The sequence below is a fragment of the Heteronotia binoei genome, chromosome 11 (genome assembly GCF_032191835.1).
Source record: "Heteronotia binoei isolate CCM8104 ecotype False Entrance Well chromosome 11, APGP_CSIRO_Hbin_v1, whole genome shotgun sequence".
Classification (NCBI taxonomy): Eukaryota; Metazoa; Chordata; class Lepidosauria; order Squamata; family Gekkonidae; genus Heteronotia; species Heteronotia binoei.
The window spans coordinates 65,196,361-65,222,237 of NC_083233.1; the positions used below are offsets into that span (position 1 = coordinate 65,196,361).

General features: G+C 40.5%; 1 protein-coding gene across 1 annotated transcript; it reads left to right on the top strand.

Annotated features, from left to right (window-relative positions):
* Positions 1-1,514: 1,514 nt before the first annotated feature.
* On the top strand, positions 1,515-25,840 carry DGCR8 (DGCR8 microprocessor complex subunit). Its single transcript, XM_060249522.1, has 14 exons — positions 1,515-1,757; positions 7,386-8,382; positions 8,756-8,915; positions 10,536-10,678; positions 11,700-11,982; positions 13,168-13,365; positions 17,032-17,133; positions 17,936-18,034; positions 19,821-19,903; positions 20,783-20,883; positions 21,660-21,766; positions 23,310-23,437; positions 23,738-23,851; positions 24,506-25,840. The coding sequence occupies exons 2-14, from the start codon at positions 7,666-7,668 to the stop codon at positions 24,587-24,589; spliced, it is 2,319 nt and encodes a 772-aa protein (XP_060105505.1). The 5' UTR covers positions 1,515-1,757; positions 7,386-7,665; the 3' UTR covers positions 24,590-25,840.
* Positions 25,841-25,877: the final 37 nt, after the last annotated feature.

A 25,877-nucleotide genomic window follows, 5' to 3' on the forward strand; every position in this document is an offset into this window, starting at 1 on the left:
AAAAGCCCCTCTGGCCTCACTCACTTCCTAAAAACACTTGGCAAGCACCAGCGGGAAAAAATCAGTGGGTGTCATGGTATCTATGAGCAACAAATTAGAGACCCCTGGTTGAGACAATGGATCTGTCTTGCTTTATGCTCAGTCTACACCAGTGGTGTCGAACTCATTTGTTATGAGGGCCAGATCTGACATAAATGAGACCTTGTCGGGCCGAACCATGTCGGGCCAGGCCACGTGTGTGCCTATTTAAGATTAGGTAGCAAATTTTATAAAGAACACAGACAAGCACAAATATATATTTTTTTAAAAACTTAAAAACATGCTTAAAATGTTAGTACTCATTGGTCTTAAAGATGCTTTTTAAAAATTTCTCCCATGGGATCCAGGGAACTGGGCAAAGGAAGCTCTGGCTCTTTCCTTCCTTCCTGCCCCAGGGACTTGGGGGGGGAGCCTCAGCCAATAGAAAGAAGAGAGGCTTGGCTTAGTAGCTCCACTGTGCAACTGAGCAAACCTTGCAAAACAAGTTGTTATGCAGAAGGAAGCAAGAGGGGGAGAAGGAAGATGGCCCCCGAACCGCATGTTTGACACCCCTGATGACCCTTGCTCTACACATTTTGCCCAGCAATGAGTGGATTATCCTTCAAATTTTTTCAGAGGCTGTTTACAATTTTATGATGCTTTTATATTTTATTTTCAAAATTCTGTATGTTTTTGTGATACCTTAGACTAACAAGCCTTTTTATTGCAGTATAAATTTTGCCGGATAGAGCCAACGTCGTCAGATAATGTGAAGCAAGCTTTAGTCTGCAGAAGTTTATGAATAAAATAATAAAAACTTTCCGTCTTTTAAGCAGGTAGTATTTTAACGGAAGGAAGACATAAAATGTAGGAAGTACAAAGCAAAATGCAGGGCAGCTTAAGCCACGCTGAGTTCCTAAACTAAAAGGAAATTTAGTCATTTGAAAGGACCCTCATAATCTGAGAACCAAATTTGTGGTTTACATTAGTTTGCGTGCATAAAGCCAGTTCTGGAGAAATATAATTATATAAAATTCAAACCTACTTGAGAAAAGTCTAAAAGCTGCCAACAGAACTAATAAGCTGTTAACATAACGGGAGGGGGAACCATTCTGTACCTTTAATACAGGACTCCTGTGTAGAAATAATTCAAGAGTCTTAAGAGTGCTACTGGACTCTAAAGAGAGCACTACAAAACTATTTTCCCTACACTGTAAGCTCCTCCGCCCTTCAGGCATCCCCTCTCAATGGCCCCATCCCCATCTCCCTTTCTTCATCCTCCATCTCCCAGCTACCTCCTCCTCTCCTGCCCCGCCCCACTCTCCTCTTATTGGTCATTCTCTCCAGCCGTTCGCTTCTTCTATTGGTTGCCGCGCCTCGAACAGTACCTGAGCCGGCTGGTCCAAGTTAAAAAAAAAAAAAGAAAATAGCGCGAGGCACACTGCGCTTGGCCCTCGTCGCTGATTGGTCGAGTCGAGTGAACTCTGAAGGGAGGCGGGGAGAGAGGCGCTTTTAGGAACGAGACGTTTAAAGATGGCGGCGGCGCAGGGCGAGCGGCTGGTCTGAGGGGGGCAAAGCTGAGGCGGCTGAGGAAGAGCGAAAGAACCGAAGACGCCTCCGGCGCGTTCCTTCCCCTCGCCTCGGATAGGTGGCGGGCGGAGGCAGCTACAAAACTAATCAAAACAAAAAGGGGCGAGCCGTAGAGGAGCGACTGCAGGGGAACTCCGGGCATGGCCCAGGTGGGTGCCGGGCCTGTGGGCTCCGGCAGGGCGCGGTGAAGAACGGGGCCTGCGCGGCCTGGCCACCTCCCGGAGCTTCCGCTCCGCCTTCCTCCACGCTGGTGACGAGACGGAGAGAGCGCGCCCACTCGCCCAGGCCTTGCTCCTCTTAGATGGCCCAAAGGGGAGGGGGACCAGTATCCCGTGGCGACCAGTTTCGGGAGCGGGAAAATGCCCAGGGGGCTTCTTTCTCCAATAGTGGGCTCCCGTTCCCCCCCCCCCCGTTCTTTCTCCATCCTGGCGGTTTAACAGAAAACGGCTGTCGCCGCGTGGCAAAACACAGGCCTCGCGTGCATTGAGGGCTCAGTTTCAATCGCGGGTTTTTCTAGAAGAGAGTTTTGTGGCACCATAAAAACGCTGACAGATCGTACATATTTATTTTAGATTTTTGTTGCTCCCACGCTGAATACTCAAGGCGTAAACTTTTCTCTTTTTTTTTTAAATGCCACTTATCCAGAAATCTACAGCCCAACAATGTAATTTAAAAAACAGGTGATGTGCAATGTTCCCTCTAAGCTGGAGCCTTGTGAGCAAAAAATCTACTTTGTGAGCTACTGGCATTAAAGTTGTGAGCTGCTGCATAAATTATTGTGCTCTGGGGTCATCCTTCCTGAGCTAAGACAAAAATTGTGTGAGCTGGAGGCTCAAAATCTGTGAGCTAGCTCACCCTAACTCAGTTTAGAGGGAACACTGGTGGGTGGTGTGCCTGTTGCGTGCTGCTACTACTGGTTCACCTTAGGCAGGGCTATTTTTTAAGTGCCCTCAGACTGGAGCTTGAGACCAGGCTCAGGTTTGAAATACCTGCTGAAAGGGAAGTGGTAGGTGTTCAGGTCAGGCGATCCTAATTTCCTCAACTTTTTCTTTCTCTAGATTAATTGTAGGCTTAACATGTTACATTGTAGCTAGTTCTGTTAATATCTGAAGTTTGTTTATTCTATAGGGTTCTATAGTTGATAGGGCAGCAAATCTGTTAAGTCCCTAAGGTGCCACAATATTATTTTTCTTTCTTTTTTTTGCAAGAATCCTCAGTCTTTCCAGCCTTTCCTATTAAAGGGTGAGACCTCTTCACTGTGGTCTTGAAGAGCTACTACCAGGCAGAATATGCAGCACTGGTCTTGTTTAGTATAAAGAAGTGCAGAATTGGGGGAAGAGGGATATCCTAGTGTTGATGTTCCTGCTAGAGCAAACTGCTGCTGTCTGAGAAGGAAAGCTATTCATATTTACCTTCTTGAATTTATTTTAGAGGCAGGGGTGGGTGATGTTGCCCTTTTATTGTATGCATAAGGATGATGTTGCCCTTTTATTGTATGCATTTGCCAAAATAATTCTAAACCCCAGCCTAGGAGCTCAGGTTTCGTCCCTGACATTTCCAATTTAAAAGAATTTTCATAATAAGCATTGGGAAGACTTGCTCTCATTCACAAAGGAGCCCACATGTATGTTATTACAGTTGGCTGTCATCTGAATTCTTGTTGGTATGCAAGTAGTGGTGGTGATGGCTGCCAGATTATCACTACAGTGCTTCTGTAATCTGTATCACAGATTGTAAATGCCACTGGGTAATGCTACAGAACTCTTAAAATTATCCATCCTCCACCTTTTGACTTTTTGTCTTTCTCTGCAAACAGAATGCTCTGTCATTGCTTGGTGGTTCCAGGAGTACTTTCTCTGCCTGCCCAAACTTATGCTACCGCTGGGTACTCTTTATATTACTGGTGTAGCAGTTCCTAGTTGTATCTGTCAACCGTGAGAAGCCCTTCACTTAATTTTCCTACAGGGTGGTAAGCATCAATTAGGATAGGACCCCTCCAAAGCAGAGCAATGCTGTATCATGTTCAGAACTACTTCTGTGCTTCTCTCTGTTACTTACAGTATTGTGTACTTCACACCATGAGCACAGATACATGTATCCTTAAAAAAACACACACACACTCTGCATGTATTTGTGCTTATGTTCATTATGTGTGAATGGGCTATTTAATAAGTTCGTACGTTTTTCCCAATGGGGACTCAAAGCAACTTGTATTGTTCTCCTGTTCCTCCATTTAATCTTTACAACAAATGTGTGAGGTAGATCCCAGTAGGCAGCGGTGTTGGTCTGAAGCAACAGAACAAAGCAGTAGACAAGTGCTCCTTTAAGACCAACTAAGTTTTATTCAGAATGTAAGCTTTCGTATGCTCTTAAAATGAGAGTGTAACTGGTATGAGATTACCTTGTGAACTTCCATGGCACAAGTAGTGATTTGAATCCATTTTTTTTTTTTTTGCAACACAGGGATGAGATTGTACCCCCCCCCCAAAAAAAAATCCCCAGATTTTAACACTAGTCTCAAAGGATATTTATTTTTAAATGCTACATACTGCCATTGTTTGCCCCAAAGTGGTAGGAGGTTACTTTGCCTTTCACTAACAATGGAAAACTTGAATATTTTTTCCTCTAGCACAGGGGTGTCAAACATGCATTTCCAGAGGGCTCCTATCAGGCCCCCGAGCAATTGGCTGTCTTCTGCTTACTTTTCCCTCTCTTGCTTCCTTCTGCATAACAGCTTGCTCTGTCCGGCCTGCTCAATTGCTCAGGAGCTACAGAGCAAAACCTATTTCTCCATTGGCTGAGGCTCCCTCCCCCCAGTCCCCTAGGGAAAAAAGGAAAGAGCCAGAGCTTCCTTAAAGAGCCAACGCATCCTTAAGACCAATGAGTGCTAATATTTTAAGCATGTTTTAAGTTTTTTAAAAAATACATTTGTGTTTGTGTTTTTAAATAAAATTTATATATCTGCTAAAAAATCTTAAATAGGTACATACATGGCCCGACCCGACATGGCTCGGCCCAACCTGACATGGCCCAGCCCAACAAGGTCTCATTTGTGCCAGATCTGGCCCTCATAACAAATGAGTTTGACACCCGTGCTCTAGCATGTTTCTGCCTTTCTTTGAATACATTAGTCCTGTTTGTGCCCCTTCTCCGTTCAGGTTAAAGCCACTTTCCTTTCATACTAATGTTCCTCATGAGTTGCAGTGTGAAGTTTATTGGATTTAAATATGATTTTTTAAAAAATATGAACCTTGCAACATGAGACTTCTCTGAACACCAAGGGACATTGCTTTAGCCTTGCTCTGAGCAGGTACACTAGCTGTGCTGTAGCCTTTTAGGCATGGTCTGGTCCTTGTAGGTCTTGGGTATTTGTTTTAACGTATTGCATCATTGAAGTAAGTCAGCTTTTTTCCCCCCATTAAAAATCAGTTTTATTGGGGAGTAACAATCAGTGGAGATAAAGTACTGAAATAATATAACTCATTCTGATAAGTTAAATACACTACAACTTTGAATCTTGATTTGTAAATACGTTTCACTAAAATTGAAAGTCCTTGGGTCCTGATAGGTAGCTATGGTTAGAACTGAATATTAAGTGCAAGTAAGACTTGCTTAATATGGTAGCTTTCTTGTCTGTACTTATATAAATGAAACTTCTTTTGGGTAGATGTCCTCGATAACCATTTTAATTGAAAACCATTTGGAGACATGTTTGTGGTGGTGTGCTGATGTTTTTCCACAGCAGATATATAAAATGAAATATGCTCATACCCACAATTTTCACAAACTGCATACATCTTGGAAGCCTAATTGGCCCAGAGGGGTTTTTTAATGCTGGCTTTTAAAATATCTCTTAATGTTTTGTTTTTATTACTTTTTGCTTGTAAGGCTCCTTAGGCATGTGCTTGGAGAAAAGGCATTAAAATGTTCTAAATAAATACTTCATATAAAGATGTGAGCTGATAGGTCCTCATAGCATGCAGACAGGCATCTCTTACTTCCGTGCTATGCATGTTTGCTGAGAAAAATACTGGTATAATAGTGTTTCCTTTAATGGTCATAGAATATTGTATTCATACATTATGCACACTTCAGAAGAAAATCAGCATGTAATTCATCAGTCTGTCTATCACATTTTTATCCTACCCTTCCTCAGGACAGCATATGTGCTGCTGCTCTGTTTCATTCTCACAACAGCCCACTGGGATAGGTTATACTGAGTGTGTGAACCAAGCCAAATGCATTGAGTTTCAGGGCTGAGGGGGATTTTAACTTGGGTCTCCCTATCACATCATACTAACTGCATTATTGTGATATATTCCCCCCTTCCTGCTACAAAGTTTGACAGTTATCTGTTGTTGATGCTCTTTCTTATTGAAAGCAGCAGACAAAATACAACTTTAAATCCAATCCAGACAGTACTGGATCTTTTCCAAAGATGGTATTTCTCCAGTACTGCCTCTAACAAGTAGCAGTACAGGTGATGAAACAGAAATGAAAGCAGGCTCTTATTCCCACCCTTACCCTTTAATCTTCCCCATCTACCCAGGGCAATTTTTGTGCCTCTCTCCTTTCTTTCCCTCCATCTGGTACTGTCATCTTTTCAAATGAATAGATTAATTTGTTGAGGAGCCATAAGAAAGAGGCATGGGTTGTTCTTAGTCTGCTTTCTCTCCTGTGATTCTTGAAATATTTAGGGTAGTATGTCTGCTTGGTAAAAGTTTGAGTTGAGCAGATTCCTCCAGCTGTGTTTTGAAGGGTGGATGAGGAGAGTCAGTGCCTCCATTCCCTGCTGGTAGGAAGACTTAAAACCATGTAAATTTATATAAAGGGACTTGGAGAAATCAATTAGCAACAGGTAAGAATATCCCATCTGTCTCCATGATCACTACGGAGAGCATTGAAATACGTATGTATTTAGAACACAATGTACTTTAAGGATTTTCTGTTTGTATATAGGTTTCAAATATAGGACCAGTAATAAAATGTTTATGGAGTCTTTTGGTAGAAGCTCTTCTGAAGTATCTTCCAGGCAAAACCCATAAAAAATATTTGCTTGATTTCACCTGCTGAACATCAGTCAGTAGCTTGAATCCTTCATGCAAGATGAATTTTATACTCATGCTTTATTACTTCCAGTTGGGCAAAGTACATGTAGTTCATATGTACAATATTGCCTGCATTGTGCATCTATCAACTGTGAGTACACAGTGAAGGGAGGCCACACTGGAGATTCTCTGGGCATCGTAGAGAATAGCAATAGACATTATTTGTGCATTTTTCTTTTAAATTGCTCAAAACACCTTCTGTAATCTTTACAACAACCTGTAAGGTCGGCTCCTGTTGCTGTTCTTTGGTTTATTAAATATGGTGGGCTAAATCTTAGTGGATTTTAATCAGAACCAGCCATTTCATAGCTGGAGTTGTTAACCACTGTGTATTGCTGAATGGTGTGAAGGGAATGGAAGTGCCATTCTGAAGCAAGATTATACATTTGCCATTAGATTTCCACAGTATTGTGGGCCAGTGACAGTTATTTAAAGTACTTTTAGTGATCTGTTCTAAAGAATGGGAAAAGAATGCCTCTGCCATGGTTCTATTAAGATGTTTTACACATCATCTGCTTCAGCTGAATTCAGGCAGCACAAATATCTGTTACTGTTTAATAGCATAAAGGTAAAAGGGATGTCCTAAATTTTGCATTGTGGAATTTGCTTTATAATAGAACAATGGAAAAGTTGGAACTTCTCTGTGACAATGCATTTTTGTCTTTGTAGGTTGAAAGAAGACAAGGACACCTGCATGCGGCCAGTGAAGATGCTCTGTACTTCGACTTCAGCTATTTAAGCTGAATGCATTGTGATTTCCAGTAATTGAGACAGTGATTCTGAAAGCTGTCTACATTAATGAAAAGAACAATGTAGTCAGCTTAACTGAATCATCAGTGTTGCATATTGAATAGAGCATGACAAAAACCTTTCCTGATGGACTTCTGCATGTTAGGAATATAGATTATATACTTTAAAGCCTTGTTTTTTTTAAAAAAACGTTTTAATTATGGAGACGTATGAAAATGCACCTCCCCTTCCAAAAGAGCCAGCAACAGAAGTGAATGTGGAGAATGATTCTTGTCCCCCACCACTGCCGCCTAATGAACAGCCTCCACCACCTCCCCTGCAAACGTCCAGTGACGCAGAGGTAATGGACGTTGGCTCTGGTGGTGATGGACAGTCAGATACCCCTGCTGGGGACGCGCACATTGTCAGCAGAACGCAGCTTCTCACAAAGGGATCTTCATGCTACAAAAGTCGTCTTATTGTAGAGCCTAATAGCGACCAAAGTCCAAGAACTGCTCGTCATGCGCCTTCAGTTAGAAAGTTCACCCCTGATCTTAAGTTGCTTAAAGATGTGAAGATTAGTGTTAGCTTTACAGAAAGCTGCAAAAGCAAAGACAGAAAAGTTCTGTACACTGGAGCTGAGCAAGGTTATGAGACAGATTCAGGTTTAGGTGTTAATAATGTCAATGGTGATATGCATGTTTGTCCTTTTGGGGGTAGTAATGGTCAAGCTGTTCGGGTAGCTGGTGAAACCGACGACAAAAAAGATGATGAGAATGATGTAGATCAAGAAAAGCGAGTGGAGTATGCAGTTCTGGATGATTTAGAAGACTTTACTGACAACTTGATGGAAATAGATGAAGAAGGAGGGTTTACATCTAAAGCGATTGTTCAGAGTGACAAAGTGGATGAAGAGACCTTGAACTATTCTTATGAGGTAAGGAAATCTGATTTCTGGATCATGAATAGAAATATACCTAAGGCAGGAATTTCTCTAGAATTTACGTATTTAAAATGTCTGCCTTCATAACTTTAATCATACAGTTAATTTTTCAGTAAAAGAATTCCTTAATGCAAAAGATACATTTGGAAAATGCTAAGAATGTATGATGTGCTATGTTAAATCTTGGAACATAAGCTTTTAAAATGGATATGAAAAAGTATAATACTAATAATTCATTTAAAACATGGCCACTGATTTTTTAATTACCTTAGAATTTGTGGATGTCTGGACAAACCTTGTGTGGTCAGCATGGTCTCAAAAGGGGAGTGACTGTAGGGGCACAAGTATATGACAATGTATCTTTCAGGATGAATTTGATAATGATGTGGATGCTCTGCTGGAAGAGGGCCTTTGTGTTCCCAAGAAAAGGAGAATTGATGAGAAATATGCAGGGGAGAGTGACCATCAGTCTGATGGGGAGACAAGTGTGCAACCCATGATGACCAAAATAAAAACTGTTCTTAAAAGTAAGTTGTTTAATTATTTCTAATGCTACACATGAAAGCAGTGGCAAATGGCCTTGAATGTCCCTTGCTGTGGTCACCATAAATCACCTGTGTTTTACACATGCAGATGCACAGAGGCATATTTTCAGTTTGGGAAGATAAACATCTGGGAAGATAAATTCTTTAAGTGAACCACTTCATAAGTTACATCAAGCCCTCCCAACTTCTGGCCCACCATTCTTGTATTGTAGCTTGCTGGATACTTGATGACTTCTATGTATGTGTGGTCTTTCAGCAAGCAGCAGAAGTTAGCTTCATGTATGGTATGCAGTGCATGGCTGGGATGTGTTTGGCTTGATGGGTCACAGGTTATGAAAATCATGTATTGTAGTTTGCCTTTGTCTTAAAGATGGGTACTTCTGGTACTTATTGAGCATGAAATTTGTGGAGGTAAAGGTTCAGCCGCTTCACTGAAAACTGAGGACACCATTGTTATGCTGTTACTTAAATACAGGGAGTTTTGGAAGGCCTTACAAGCATTAAAGATGGCTATCTGTGGAATCAATAAACTTCTTGAAGATTCTCATGATTAGCTGGCAAATCCACTGCATGTTTACTCAGAAGTAATTTTTGCTGAGGTTAGGCAGAACTGCTGTCAAACATGCATATCATTGAGGACTAATTCAAGTTATGCCTTTAGTAGGTACAGAAAATGAATGAGTGCATATGAATGGTAGTTATGATTGAAATAAGAATTGACTTCATTTCTCTCTTCCCTAATGAAGGAAAGATAGATATAAAAGTGACAGATAAAAAAGGATGATCAGCAAAGAGAAAGTTAAAAGCTTTAATCATTCACTGTCATTAGTAGTATGATTGAGGCTCTGGTAAAAGTAGAGTATAAAAAACAGTCTAGCATTTGAACTCCCAGTTTAAAGTATGTAGTCTACGCTGGACCATGTGAGCAGCATGACCTAAACTGTATCTGAAGGTTACATCCTCAAATGCTCAAGAGAATTCTGTGTCCCACCCCCAGCACCAAGTCTTGGGTTGCAGTTGCCTTTTTTGTTATTATAGCTTTTTATGCTGCAGTTTACTGTCACTGCCGAGAGGCAAGGCTGTCAAAGGTTTGGCTTCATCAAGTTTTGGAATCCGGAGTGCTTGTTGCAGTTAATATACCAAAGCCAAAACAATATTTGGAAAATACTTCTGATTTTGAAAATAAATGGAAATCAGTATTGTGGAAAATAAAAATTTCACAGTACTTTGGTTGATTTTCAGCTTCATCAGTTTTGCTTTCATGTGCTGCTTGCTGATCAGAAGACAGTTTCACTCTGAATGGCAAATTGCCTGCTAACTTCAGATATGGAGTAGAGATACATGCTGTTTGAAGTGTTTTTTGAAATTTGTCATGAGGCATTGATGTGTTTTGTATGGCTTGAATAAAGGTGGGACCTTCAGTAGTTCTGAGTGGTAGAATCGATCTGCTAGTAACGTATTGGTTGGTCAACTACAGTTATTGGTTTGTAGGTACATTTATTTAGGATTGCAGGCTTTTATTTTTGTAAATCTTCTTTTCTCAGAAGTTTTAAATAATGGGGGGAAACTGAATTTTACAAGTGGCTTTCTCTTTTTTTTTAGGCCGTGGCCGCCCTCCTACAGAGCCCTTGCCTGATGGATGGATCATGACATTCCATAACTCAGGCATTCCTGTATATCTCCACAGAGAATCCAGAGTTGTTACCTGGTCCAGACCTTACTTCTTGGGAACAGGAAGTATAAGGGTATGGATCAAAACTCAGTAATTTAAGAAAACTGAAAGACTTAACCTTCAAAGGTTTGGGCATGTCCAGTTGGGTGTTGCCTCCCCTCCATGACAAAAACAAACACATACATCTATGCCATATAATATTCCTCTACACACACCTACACCATATAACATTCTGCTTTGGGGAGGGTCTTCATGACTTCATAGGAAATGGTGGGCTGTGCAAGAAATGCCAACTGAAAGTCCCAGTGACATAAGGAGGTCAGAATCAGGTCTGTAAAACTCAACTTTGGTTCAGAAAGGCATCCTCCACAGTAGCTTGGTGAGATACCAAGCTGAAGATAACAATTTTGCTGCCAAGAACAGTAACATACTTGTTATATAGAGGAAAGCACTGTCTGCTTTAATGTTATTAGCTTGAGTATATATTAAAATTAAGTATTTCAAAAATTTTAGATTCTAGAACAGAGTTTGAGTCCAGTGCCACTGGACTCGTACTTTGTTCTCTTGCTTCAGATCAACATGACTTTCCCCCTGAATCAGTCTAGATTCCAGAGTTACCTTATTCATGTTTCCACCTGAGAAAAAAATGGACACAAGATCATCAAATGAGTTGCCAAGATTTTTAAAAATATGGGGTACAATCCATCAGATGCTGCCTTCATTAAAATGAGCTTTTTAAAAAGACATATCTGATGAATTGCATTAATGCTTGGACGGCACTCTGATTACAGTTCAATAGCTGAATCTCATTGAAAGTATGGGGAGAAACTTCGTCTCTATACGTCCATGGGTTGTTTCTCATTTGTTTATCCATGTGCTTTCCTTTCAGAAATTGCTGAACATGTCAACACACTTGAGAACTGTGGAGATCCAAATGCTATGCTTAATTTTTCCTCCCATGCTAAAGATACTCAGGTGTTTTGTAGTGTTGCTAAATAAGAGATCAGTGTGTACAGCAAACTTTCAATACTGATGTCAGATACTAGATGTGTTTTATGGTTCTCTGGTTTTCATTTGTACAATTATATTTGCAGAAACATGACCCTCCTTTGAGTAGCATTCCTTGTTTGCATTACAAGAAGATGAAGGAGAACGAGGAACGGGAACAAAATAATGACATAACACCAAATGGCGAAGTATCACCTATAAAACTCATGGATAAGTCTTTAGAATCAGAGTGCCAAGCAGAGGAGCCAGACTCCACGGGTGCTGATTCAGGGACTTTAGATGAGAAAGACCCTTCTGGGGGAGATGCAGCACAAGGAGCCTTAGGTCAAGTTAAGGCCAAAGTGGAAGTGTGCAAAGACGAATCAGTAGGTAAGTGCAGAAAACTGAGTGTCTTGGGTCTCCTTCACGTTTGCAAACAGTGTGAGTCAGATCTTCAAGCTAGGAGACCAAGTCCTTGTTTTGAAACCTTGGGAAAAGCAGAAGTTGCAAGTAGCATGGGAATGACCATGGTTTCTTGCATAATTTAGTTGGTGTAAATGTTAAATGGCACAAACTAAGGCATTGCATGTAAACATTTTAAAACCTTACCATGATTGAGATAATCTAGTCCAGGGGACAAGATGGAACACTGAGGGACCCAACAGCATAAATGCCAAGGAGCTGAACAATGGTACCTCAGCATCACTTTCTAGATTCAGTCAACAGAATGACTGATGTACTCCCCCACTCCCAATTCAGCCAGTCTCTCCAGAAGGACACCATGGTTGACTGTATCAAAAGCTGCTGAAAGGCCCTGGAAAATCAGCAAGGACATGCTGTCCCCTTTACTGTCCTGGCAACGGTCATCGGTCAGGACATCCAAGGCCATTTCAGTCCCAAACCCAGGTCTCAGACCAGATTGAAATGGGTCTAGATAATCTGCCTTTTCCAAGACCGTCTGAAACTGCATAGCTGCCACCACTTGAGCACCTTGTCTTGAATAATGGCATATGAGCCAATAGGCGGTAGTTGTTTAGATAATTGGGATCAAGGAGTGATGGATGCCTTTTTCAGGAAGGGTCTCACAACCACCTCCTTCAAGGCTATTGGAACTGCTCCCACCTGAAAAGAGGCAGTTAGTGTCTCCTGGACCAGGTCAACCAACCCTGTTTCCCTCATACCCCAAAGACCCCCTACAGGTGTAGTGGCCAGAGCCTCTTCCTATTGTTTTCAGGAGGAATTGTTACTCCAAACCATAATGCTTCCCTGTAGATATTGCATCTAACAGCTTTTGATGAGCCCACTGTTCATGGGTTTCTTTTAAAGCCGTCTAAATTAGTTGTTATAATTACACCATATAGCAGTGAGTTGTGCGAGTTAATTATGTATTGTGCAGGGAAGCACTTTGTGCAAGAATCATGTTATAGAAGCAATGATGCTTAAATCAGGCTAAAACTTTGTATGCTGTAAGTGGTGTCACATTCCTTGGTCGGAGGACTTCCAGTAGATAGGAAAGAACTGAGTTGGTGGTACTTCTGTAGCATGTGAAACAACTGGATGTGTTTATTTTTCTAGACCTGGAAGATTTTAGACATTACCTTGAAAAGCGTTTTGATTTTGAGCAAGTAACTGTAAAAAAGTTCAGAACCTGGGCAGAGAGGCGGCAGTTCAACCGTGAGATGAAGAGAAAACAGGCAGAGTCTGAGCGGCCCATTCTACCAGCCAATCAAAAGCTGATTACTTTGTCTGTACAAGATGCACCTACAAAGAAAGGTACGTTTTGAGGCAACAGATTTGCATTGAGATTTATTTGCCATTCACTGAAAGACTTCTGAGCACCAGATATTTGTCTTCAGCTTTTTAGGTCTGTGATGTTTGACACATCCTGATTTGTAAAAAGCACTTAGATTTACAGCCTTGTGAACATGGCTTGTATTTCTGGAAACAACCTGAATCATTCCATTGTCAACTTGAAATTGAGAATACGGAGTTAGGCTTGGAGCATTTAGCCATTTGACTGGTCTATCAAGCATATCATAATATCAAGAAGCCTACTACATGTCAAGAATGCTTCTTTCCATGAGTACTTCCATTCTGGTCCAGACTTTCATGCTCAGAGTTTCACTGCTGAAGTAACTTGCTTTAGCTGGAAATGATAATGGAGGGTGCGGGGGGGAGGGGATGCTTCATTGGTAGAGAAAAAGGCGCTCATTCAAACCTGTAACTGCCTGGACCTGAGGGACTCGGTTCTACCAAGGTACAATCTTGGCACTATAAGGTCTTCATTAATTGAATAAACCTGATACGATTCACCATCATAGAGGTCGTCATTGATGGGGATTGTGCAGCACTTGACACTACATACATGACTACTTACCATTTAAAATTTCATCATGGTATTTATTGGCAAGGACAGAAAAACCTCATGCCCCCCAGAAGTCAGGTCCAAATCTGAGCAGCATAGTAAAATTTCTCTGATTTGGATGTGCCTGAAATTACAGCAGGTGACTAAGTGGGAAGAATTGATTGTCTGCTCACTAATAACAGCTGCCTTTAAAAATGGAATGCTAGCTGTTAAGCATAATTTTTGTTTTCAGAGGTAATAGTCTATTTTTATTCATTACATTAATTCTTCTGCCTGGTATTCTGCCCTTGAAGGTGAAAAACAGTTTTCCACAGGAAGTTTAAAATTCTCTACCCACCAGTATAAATGTTTCGTTCAGGTGATGCTATCTTTTGAATGTAACATAGGGCCTTTGCTTTCCCCTATGCATTTTCAGAGTCTGTAGTGAGAAATCATCCTTTCCCCCCTCCCCTTGGGTCTGTGCATGTACATTGTAATGTTATGTTGATGTGGGGCTGAAGTGTTGACATCAGCTCTCCTTAATTAACTTTGCTTTTTTTTAAACTCTTATTAGAGAAGGCATCAGGTAGTAAGCAACATGTTAAATACACACTTTAATATAAAAGTGACTTGACTGCCTTGCTGAACAGGTTGCTTACACAAACACCTAATTCTACTTGAAAATTAAATGTTCATTTAAGATTGCGCAGCCAGTTTGTGGAAGGGCTGAACAAAATTATTATCTGTAATACTAAGCAGTTTCCCCTATCTTATTGTGTGCAGCGTTTAAACAGACTGCCTTTTAAAAATGGACTTTTCCCCATTAGGGTGTTCATAGTACTGACTGAAAGAAGCCTTCTGTTGTGCAAGCTTTGTACATTCTTAAAACTGCATTAAAAACGTTTTTATAGTAAGTTTCATGGCTATAGGAATTTTCTTTTGTTAAGGGATTTGAGATGTATTCTTTCCCCGGCTTTTCTGAAGCATAATGACTTTGCACCATTCCATGTGAGAAAATGTTCATTTTTATTTCCTATATAGCTAGGTGCTCTGAGCTGGATGGGCTAGCCTGATCTTGTCAGATCTTGGAAACTAAGTAGGGGGGCAGTCCGGGTTAGTATTTGGGTTGGAGGCCACCAAGGAAAGTCAGGGTAACTATGAAGAAGCAGGCAATGGCAAAAAACCCTCCGAATGCCTTTTACCTTGAAAATCCTACAAGGTTGCCATAAAAGATTGCCCTAGGTCCTCTGCCACTTGATGGTGTTTTCACCACCACCCACAGTAACTAGAATGATTAAAGATTTGGAACATTTTCCCTATGAAGAAAAGTTAAAACGCTTGAGGCTCTTTAGCTTGGAGAAACATCGACTGTGGGGTGACATGATAGAGGTTTACAAGATTATGCATGGGATGGAGAAAGTAGAAAAATAAGGACTTTTCTCCCTTTCTCACAATACGAGAACTTGTGGACATTCAATGAAATTGCTGAGCAGTCGGGTTAGAACGGATAAAAGGAAGTACTTCTTCACCCAAAGGGTGATTAACATGTGGAATTCACTGCCACAGGAGGTGGCGGTAGCTACAAGCATAGTCAGCTTCAAGAGGGGATTGGATAAAAATATGGAGCAGAGGTCAATCAGTGGCTATTAGCCAGAGCATATTATTTGAACTGTCTGGGGCAGTGATGCTCTGTATTCTTGGTGTTTTGGGGGGGCAGGCAAAGTGGAAGGGCTTCTAGCCCCACTTGTGAACCTCCTGATGGCACTTGTGGGTTTTTTTGGCCACTGTGTGACATAGAGTGTTGGACTAGATGGGCCATTGGCCTTATCCAACATGACTTCTCATATGTTCTTATGCTGTGATTCCATCAAGCTTATTCATATAAGCAAAATGCTGCTTTCTTGTTACAGCAAGGCTTCTCCAGTATGAATTTTAGTTGAAAACTATAGAATGATAAGAGATGTGAAGGCTCGGGGGGTGGGGAATAGGTTTCCTTTTTTTTCCTGAGGCCTTTTTTCATTTTTTCTGATAAACTGGAAATTTGGGAGAGTACAAGGTGGGGGGAAATATACGAAATATACGAAATATTTTCTCTTTGAAAGGAGTGATATTCTTTTAAGGATAAGATGGGCATTCTGTAGACATACAAGGCACATTAAATACAAGGCACATTTCTGCACCTAGAAGGATACTTGGCTTTTATGAGGGGAACATTATGAGGGCTTTCATTGTTTCTCAACAGTTGCAGGCTTTCTGTTGTCCTTTTGAGCTGATGTGGTTGACCTTTTCACTTCTCCCTCAAAGCACTGTGACACATGTACCCATAGATTGGGTAAAAGTAGCTTGCTGCGCTACCTTGCAGTAACTTTAACTTTTAAATCCCATAGATATATCATATAATTCAATTTTATATGTGACATAAGTTATGTGATGCATTTTAAGTCATTAAAGCAGTAACATTAGTTTCAGTTTGATAAGGACAGTAAATAATTGCATATATAGTTTTTTTCCAAAATTCCCATTTAAAAAAAATGGGGAAAAGCTTTCTTAAAAAATCCAGGAATTTTACATCTCTAAGCATGACCTACCTACATGTTGAACTTTATTTTGAGGAATGGGAAGTGGTAGGAGGGTGACTTTATTTTAGATGGTTCTGCTCAGATAGGAGTAGGCACAAAACAGAGTAAACTCCAATTATTGTACTTTACAGAAACAGGAATAATAAAATATCCAAGTTATTGTAACCTCTAGGCATCAGAATATGTGGTTGTAGAGGGTTTGTTCTTACTCTGAAGTGGGAAGTATTCTAAAAGTAAGGGACTCACACTCAGCCAGTTACCTCTCTCTGTATGCTAAAGCCCTCTTCTGTCTTGCATTTTACTCATCCTCAAAGTTGCTCGTGGTTTAGCTTGCATTTGGCCCTTTGGCAATTGAGCCTGAACTTGCCCTAGTAATTATTGTGTACACAATGGTATTAGAAAGACTTTGTGATTAAGTTCTAATAAGTCTCTTAATCTGTTGTTAAGAGTTGCTGTGTTGTTTGTAGCACACATCTTAAAAGAACTTAACAGCGTACCTGAAATGTCTTTTTCTAGAATTTGTTATTAATCCCAATGGGAAGTCTGAAGTTTGCATCCTGCATGAATATATGCAACGGGTCCTAAAGGTTCGCCCTGTTTACATTTTCTTTGAATGTGGTAAGTCTTCAGAACTGCATTTTTATAGAGTGGATGGTTGACTGTGATGTCTAGAATGTACTTTGACGTAGTTATATTAATGGGCCAATTATTTCAGAAAAGCTGACTGTACTGTGTAAGACTTTCTTTCACAGAATACAGTCACATTCTAGAACAGAGGCAGGCAACTTTTTTGGCACAAACACCAGACTTACTGTGTTGGTGTCTCAGCAAGCATAAAATGGTGGGGAGGAAGGGACATGCTTGGAAGAGGCTGACAGCAAATCCAGGGACTTGGGTTTGTTCCTTGGGTGGAGAGCCAGTGCTGAGTAAAATGGTGTGCCATGCCACTATTTAGCATGTATGGCAGGAGTTGCTTACCTTTGTTAGAGCACGGGCATTGCACCTGGAGTATGCATTGTCCCTCCCCCCCAAGAAAAAACAATGGAGGTATGTCAAGAGAACATAACTTATTGTACTGTGTAGCTTTTCCAATTAAAAATGTTAATGGCAAGTACATGGTCTGGTAACTGCTAAGGCATTAGGAGATTGTCCTTGACCAGTTGTATCCTTTATAGTGGTACCTGATCTTACATCATTCTCGGACTCTTAGCTGTTTTTCAAGAAGTTCTGTCACAATAACGTGGTTTTGAAGAGTGGTGATCTTCTGTAAACCTGTGACAGAAGAATTCTGTCTCCATAATATTATGGGCAAATGACACTTCTATATGACACAGGAGAGTTAATCAGACACTTTGGTAATGTAGATGGAGTAACAGTAAAATACTTTGGTTTCCAATTTTTCTCTCTTCCTTCATTGAAGAGAATCCAAGTGAGCCTTTTGGAGCCTCTGTTGTTATTGATGGAGTGACGTATGGAGCGGGAACTGCAAGCAGCAAAAAACTTGCCAAGAATAAAGCTGGTAATGTAACCATATTGAAGTTAGAGTTAATTGAATATAGATGATTGAACCCACAGCATAAAATAGGCATATTTTATGTATGCATATAGTAACTTCCAGTAGCAATTATGGGACTTACTCTTTAGTAAATAATCTGGAGGCTTACTCAGCATTCAACTGAGTACCCTTAACTGAAAAAATTAAAGAAGTTATAAATGTTGAAGAAAATTGCATACTATTTATTTGGTTAACATCCGTTGCTGTATCTGTAATCTCAGAAGTACAGTTAGAAGGGCAGGGTATAGATGCAGAATAATGTAAATGGATCAAAAAAAACCCAGCATGTTTTTAAGCAGTTGAATTTAATGGCTAGTGATAAGCTGATCCATATACTGCAGTTTTGCACACATTTTACCCACTCCCCCTGGTTGGCATAAAATTTTCAGGGACTGGATCAGTCACCCAAGGGATTCTCTTCTCCAGCTGTCAGTTGAGAAAAAATGATCCCACTCTGTATGGAGTTAACTTTCCTAGTCAGGGAGGTATGAACTAGGATATGTGAGCTTTTCTCCTCTTTTTTCAGGGTACTAATGTTGGGGTGGTGGGACACAGTAACATTTACCAGTTTTCACAAGAAATGAGTGTTTGGGCAAGGAGAATTTAATCCTAATCTGTTCTGGGCCTCACCTCTCTGCACTCCTTTTCATATCATAGACATGATATGGGTAAAACATTTGTATGCTCCATAACACAGCAAAGTGCAGGTGGGGATAGTCACCCATAAATTCCAGTTTTACTTAAAACCAAATGGACTCGCCAGTGTCTCTCAGAGTTTGGATTCTAAATTTAAATCACATTGAGATTTATCTGATCCTTCATTGCATATCTCTTGCATTTCCTCCTTACATATGTGCAAGGGGCAAGGATGTAAATTACTGTAAACAGACTCTGGGAAATAGGTGGGGAGCCTGCAACTATACCTCTCTCCTTATTTTCTCCCCTTTCCTCTGGTCTTAAAGCATGTGCAAGCAAAGACCCAGTCCTAGTAGATGGCAACGAGAAATGTAAAGAACAGAATAGCTAACACGAACAGGATTTTTGCTTAACTACAACTGGCACATTTTCGAAAATCCTGAGAAAATGGAAGCTCTGCACAAACACCAACTGGGATTGTCCTGCTGATGAGATGGGCCAACTAGTACCTGATGAGGATATAATCCAACCAGACTGATCTGCTGAGCGAATCCTCTGCCACTTCTGGTAGTTCTGGAAATGAAACCAAATGACAAAGAAGCAGAGTACATTAGAAGAATTATGACTTCACCAGTGTTCCCTCTAAGCTGAGTTAGCATGAGCTAGCTCACACATTTTTAGCCTCCAGCTCACACGTTTTTGTCTTAGCTTAGGAAGGATGATCCAAAAGCACATTAATTTATGCAGTAACTCACAATGTTAATTCCAGTAGCTCACAAAGTAGAATTTTTGCTCACAAGCCTCTGCAGCTTAGAGGGAATATTATTTCACCTAAATAACAGAAATCCTTTGTTTAGATTTGCAGCTTGTCCAGTGCTTATCAATGGGCCCCTATGAGGTTACATTTTGGCTTAATAAACATCTAGCTGTATATCCCTAGTGAGATAATAGCAGTTGTATACTGACTCTGGAAAGTGAGCAGGATTTCTTACAAGAAAAGATCTCTACTACAAAAATGACTCAAATTGCTGTTATCTGCATTCTTTGGAGAAATACAGGTCTGTGGAATCCTATTACGGCAGTTCCCTAACCATTGCAATAACTTGTTCTGTAGCCCGAGCAACACTGGAAATCCTCATTCCTGACTTTGTTAAGCAGACCTCTGAGGAGAAGCCCAAAGACAGTGAAGAACTAGAGGTATGACTTGCAGCACACTCATATTGCTTTGAGTAAGACTTGACTCTGAAGTAAATGTATGTAAGGTTGCATTTTTAATGGGTCCTAACTCACGTATTTTTAAAAATCCAGCGCAAAAAGTTCACTTTTAATGTTCTGGTTTTCTTACACTTGAATAGCTTTTCATGTATACATTTTCAAGTCTTCAGGAATTAATATTAACAGAGAAACAGCTTTCTGATGAACTGTTTTCTGTGTACAATGTCTTAGTGTTAATACTTAAATAGAGGCTTTTTTTGTAGCAGGAACTCCTTTGCGTATTAGGCCACTCACTCCTGATGTAGCCAATCCTCTAAGAACTTACAGGAAGGCCCTATAAGAAGAGCTCTTGAAGGATTGGCTACATAAGAGGAGTGTGGCCTAACACGCCAAAGAGTTCCTGCTACAAAAAAGCCCTGCTTAAATCCAAAATATATGAACGCTTCTGTAACTGGAGACTTTCCTTTGATTCTTTTTTACTTACAAACACATCAAAGCTAGAAAAGTCAGATGTGTCTAACCCATTGCTTTACAGAATTATCTGCAATTGCTTTTTTTGACCCAGAACCACAATATATATATAAACAAGTGGTATTAGGTTTGTTTTTCCTTGACGTGGAAGGGAGGCGGGGTGAAGGGAACAAACTGAATGCTTACCTGAAATCAACTTCCCAAGTCACCACAGCCATCCAAAAAGCATCCATATCATGTGGACAGGTCAGTAGCACAGTCCTTAGGCTGTGTTGGAACTAAGCAGGGTACCTTAGAATTTCATTCATTTAGGCTTTGTTTAAAGTAAAGTTGAAATACCTACCTTATATCAACGTCTAAATGATTTATGATTTACCAATTTTGTTGTAGTATTTTAACCATATCAGTATTGAGGACTCACGGGTATATGAACTGACCAGTAAAGCTGGACTCTTGTCTCCATATCAAATCCTTCATGAGTGCCTTAAAAGGTAAGGCAGTGAGCTGATAATGTGGCTTTATAGATCAAGGTGTGCTGCTACATTAGCTCTTCTCCAAATAAGCTTCCTTTGCTCTTCCATCTGCTTTAAATCTGACTGAAATAGTGTCAGCCTCACACTTGAGAGAAGTGTAGTGTGCCTTGATCAGCTGAATGGTTGGGAGTAGAATGTGCCTCAAAGTGAGTTCACCTGTACTTCTGCCTACATTATGCTGTAGCATCAACACACTTCGCATGAGAAGCAAAGTTTGAATTAAAGTCAACTTTCAGTCATGGAAGTTTACTTCACTGAGTGTGGAAAGGTGTAGATTTTTGTGTGTGCATGTGTAGTGGTACACTGGTATCTTTTTAAAAAAATGTTTACCTTTGGCACAGTTGTTCCGAAAGTCCCAACTTTTCAAAGTCCTGTTAGTTTAAATTCTGAAGTTGCACATATTCTAATCTTGTTCTAGTGAAACCATTGAGACTTAATAGTGTTTAGTTTTGCCTGGATTCCTGCAATGTCATCTTTTGATTTTTTTTTTTCCCTGCTTCCTAATGTTAAGAAGCCTACATTTTGTGGGTAGACTTGTTCAACCCAAAAGGCAAGTTTTAGACTTTGCGGGTGTGGTAGTGGGAGGCTGCTTAAAATGTCTGGTGAAAAAGGTAATTGTTTCACTTGGCCATATCCCAGACTTGATGTATTTGATCAGACACAGTTCAGTTACTTTTTGTAAATTGCTTGGCTAAGACACCCCTCCTCCTCCTTTTATTCAACCTGTCTTTAAGAAACCATGGAATGGGTGATACATCCATAAAGTTTGAAGTGATTCCTGGTAAAAATCAGAAGAGTGAATACGTCATGACATGTGGGAAGCACACAGTACGTGGCTGGTGTAAGTATGATGGCTGGCTTGAATACCTGTTAAAAGGTATTTTTGTTCTTTAATATTTTTGTTCCATAACACTTGATGGTAAAATTCTCATGACTGAGATCACCAGTACTTAGATGGACCTCAGATGGACATCAGGACTACAGTTGTTTATCTCATGCTGAGAGACCATCTTCTTGGTAAGATTTGACAATGCTTGGAGATTAGAAACAGAAGAAATACTAAAATTGTGTCTGGATTACCAGTAATAGGTTGCAAGCACTGTCTGCTCAGCCTGTAAATTACTACTAAGTAATATGTCCCCTCATTGACAAATGGCTCAGCCAGAACAATCCTGGTTACCATGTTGTAGGGGCTGTTGAACCAGTGATTGACTCAGTTTGCTGAATATAGGGAGACAGGAATTTTGAGCAGGAAGGCATAGGAACACAGTTCCGGCTGGCTTGGTGTCAGGGGTGTGTGGCCTAATATGCAAATAAGTTCCTGCTGGGTTTTTTCTATAGAAATAGCCCAGGAGGGAGAGTTAGATTACTATCCAGTGTTCACTGATCTTTCTCCAATATTTGCAACTGTAATAAATATGCTTGCTACTGCTAGTAGTAACTGTAGTTTGGATCTTGTGACACTGCTCTATCAGTGCAAATAGTAACTCCCTGAAGAGAATGGCTTTTCTGCTTGTAAAAGAGTGGAGGGTGATTTTAGCTTCTACCAAGATTCAGATTCTTATTGTCCCTCATGCCACCCCCCCTTTGGGTACACTGAGCCAGAGAAACCTAATACCAGGAGGCATAAGGGGATACAGAGATGGGGGAAGAGAGGCAGGAAAGCCACTACTTTCTGATGCGACGCTGCTAGGAGTCTCAGCCTTATGTTTCTGGCAGAAGCTTTCCTGAAAAATGGGAAGAATTCAGTAGGTGTCTTGGTTAAGGGAACTAGTCAGTATTTGAAAGCTAATAGTTGACTTTAAAATCTGTATTTCTTCAAGTCTGTTCACAGTACCTGTGGGCTTACCACATAGATTTTTAGAAAGCTATGATGTAAGAACTGAAACCAGCATTTTTAAGTTGCTGTTCACATGTGGGTGCCTTGCAGGTCTCTAAAACAAAGCTGCACACACAGAAAAATCATACGTTTATGTTCCTGGCGTGCCCATACACACATACATTTAAAAACTGGAAATCCATTGCATTGAGCCCCACCCTCCTTCCATATTCCCAAAGTGTGCTGTTTCTTGGGTGCTGAAGCAGCAGCATCCGCATCCCAAGTCCTGCTCCCCTTCTCACTGTCCTTTACTTGCCCTGATATGAGAGGGCCTTACAAGCAGAGAGAAGGAACTACCTTAGAGCAGATGATGATCAGGGGAAAAGGACATGAGCAAAAAGAGAAAGGCACAGCTTCAGAATTGCTCAGGGATTTTTTTTTACAAAACTAAGCAAATACTGGAGGGTTAGCTTTCTGCTTCATGCTTGCAAATACTGCCAGTCACCTAAAAATTTGATTTTAGGAGCTTGATATTTCCAACTTTGTTTTCATGGTGATTATGCAGGTAAAAATAAGAGAGTTGGAAAACAGTTGGCATCTCAGAAAATCCTACAGCTGCTTCACCCACATGTGAAAAACTGGGGCTCGTTATTGCGCATGTATGGTAGAGAGAGCAGTAAGATGGTGAAACAGGTAAGGTGATACACTCGTCTTGCCTGCTCTTGAAGATTGATGCTCTTGCGGGGAGCGGGGGGATGCTTGTTTTTTTGCTGTGGTCTCTAAAACTTTGGTTATGCTACCAAAACAACAACCAAGCCCCCTTATCATTGAAAGCTGTTTTGTTGTGAAGATGGTTGATATGGTGCACCCTGCACATGCAGACGGTGTGTGTGTGGGCCCTCTTAGCTCTCAGCTGAACTGTAGTAGCCATTTTAAAATTTAAAGTTGAAATGAAATGCCACACGCAGCTCTTCCTTTCACCTTTTATTGCAGGAAACGTCCGATAAAAGTGTGATAGAGCTTCAGCAGTATGCCAAAAAGAACAAGCCAAATCTACACATTCTGAACAAGTTACAGGAAGAAATGAGGAAGCTGGCGCAAGAAAGGGTGAGTGCCTTCTTACTTTTGACTTCTGAGAACATGGGCATATCTCACATTGGTGTAGATCTTTTTAATGAATTGCCTTCAGGGCTTGCACACAATCAATGCCTTTTAAGAGCCAGATATTTACTCTATGTTTGTTTTGCTCTCCTGTTTAATATTTTTCCAACTATAATTTTTTTTAAAAAATTTTTGCTTGGGTTTGCAAGTGTTTCAGATATGCTCATATGTGTTGAGTGAGACTTTCCCCTCTGTCAATCAACCATGGTAGAAATCCCTTCTAGATTGTTTCTGTCACTTGCACCATGTAACTGGATGCTGGTTTCACTGGCCACATGATGAAATGGACTTCTTACTGTTGCACAAAACTATGGGCAGTAATAAAGGCTGCCTCTTGTGGCTGGTCAGGAGCGTGAGTGATTGCTTTTGGTTTGCACTATTGTTTTCCCCAGCTTATAAAAATGTGGACTTTGGTAGCCTCCATGTCATTGCCTTTTGTCACTTAGCTGTCTGCTGGCATAGTGACTCCTGTTTAAGAGGCAGTTCTGCATTTTCCTAACCGAGTGGGACAAGTCCAGTTGTGTCTGTGGAAGTTTAGAATGTTTATCCCCTGTAAGGGCCAGGATTGTGTATAACCCTGGCTGGCTTCTTATATTTTAGGAGGAAACACGAAAGAAGCCCAAGATGACGATTGTAGAATCAGCTCAACCTGGTAGCGAGCCTCTCTGCACAGTGGACGTGTGACCAGAAAACATAAAACAGTTGGGGAGCAATAAACAAGTGGCAAGAGCTAGTTTTTTCCAACTATTATTTAAGAATTGGTTTGCTTCAGAATGCAAAATAATGTAATAGTCCAGGCTGCTTCAAATATGCATTGTTTTTCATCAGGGCAATAGTACTTTGAGTTTTTTCTTTAGCTTTTCACCTCTGAGAGATACACTTAACACAAGAGAGCAAAAATCTCTGCTTGAACCAATGCACAGAGGGGCAAACAGGCACATACAGAGGATAAGCTGAAGCAATGCCCCCCCCCCAGTTATACATGCTGTCTTGAATGGATGTGTTTAAGTATGAAATTCAGAATGTCTATATAAATGGTGGAATGAATGTATTAAGATAGGAGTATAACTGTACATGCTCTTGTATGAACATGCTGTCAACTGTTTTTCAGAAGAGCTCTGCTGCCTTTCAGCACATAACATGCACTGATAAAGACACTTTTTGACAACTGCGTTGAAAAAGTAATGTTCCTCTTGCCAGAAAGGTTAGGCGAGTAGCACAGCTTTCTTGTACTGCGGCAAGCTTTAGATTTCTGACATCCTTAAAGAGGAAGGGTACCCAACAGCAGTAAGTCCACCTTTTAACTGGGGTATCTCCCCCTCCCCCTTTCTAAAGCATAGGAAGCCATGCTTGTTTTACATGCAAGACAAATTAAAAGAGTACATGGGCTATTCCATTTCCCCCCTATAGTTAAGTTCAACCCATGGCTTTGGGTGGGACTGACGAAGCACCCTGCATTCCTTCAGTCCTATGCATTTGGTGAGACTTGTGGAAGAATCTTCCACAAAATTGTATGGCCCGTGTTTGGTGTCTTGCCTCCCGAGTCATTCTTAAAACTCTCAGTGAAAAGTTATCTAAAATATACTGACAGTACAACACTTGAACAGAAATTCAGTCCCACCCTTCTGGCCACTATAGTCTTAATCTGATTGTATTGAATCAGGACTTCAGGCTCTTGCTTTATGTGAGCTTTAAGAAAAAGACAAATTCTGTTTTGTGGCCTACTAGTGCTCATTTAAAAAAAAAATCACTGGATTAACCTTTAAGCATTATTTTTAAAACTTGTCACAGGTTTTGTTTTTACTAAATGATTAACATTGGCAGAGTAATTTCTACTATGGAAACTATTAGAATGTAAATTTGGGATACATCAGAGGACGGGAGACTTTCTAAACAAGTTGTATTAAGATGAAATAAAGAACACAAATATGCAAATTCTGTCTTGTATAAAGTTTTCTTAAGTTGTGTAATA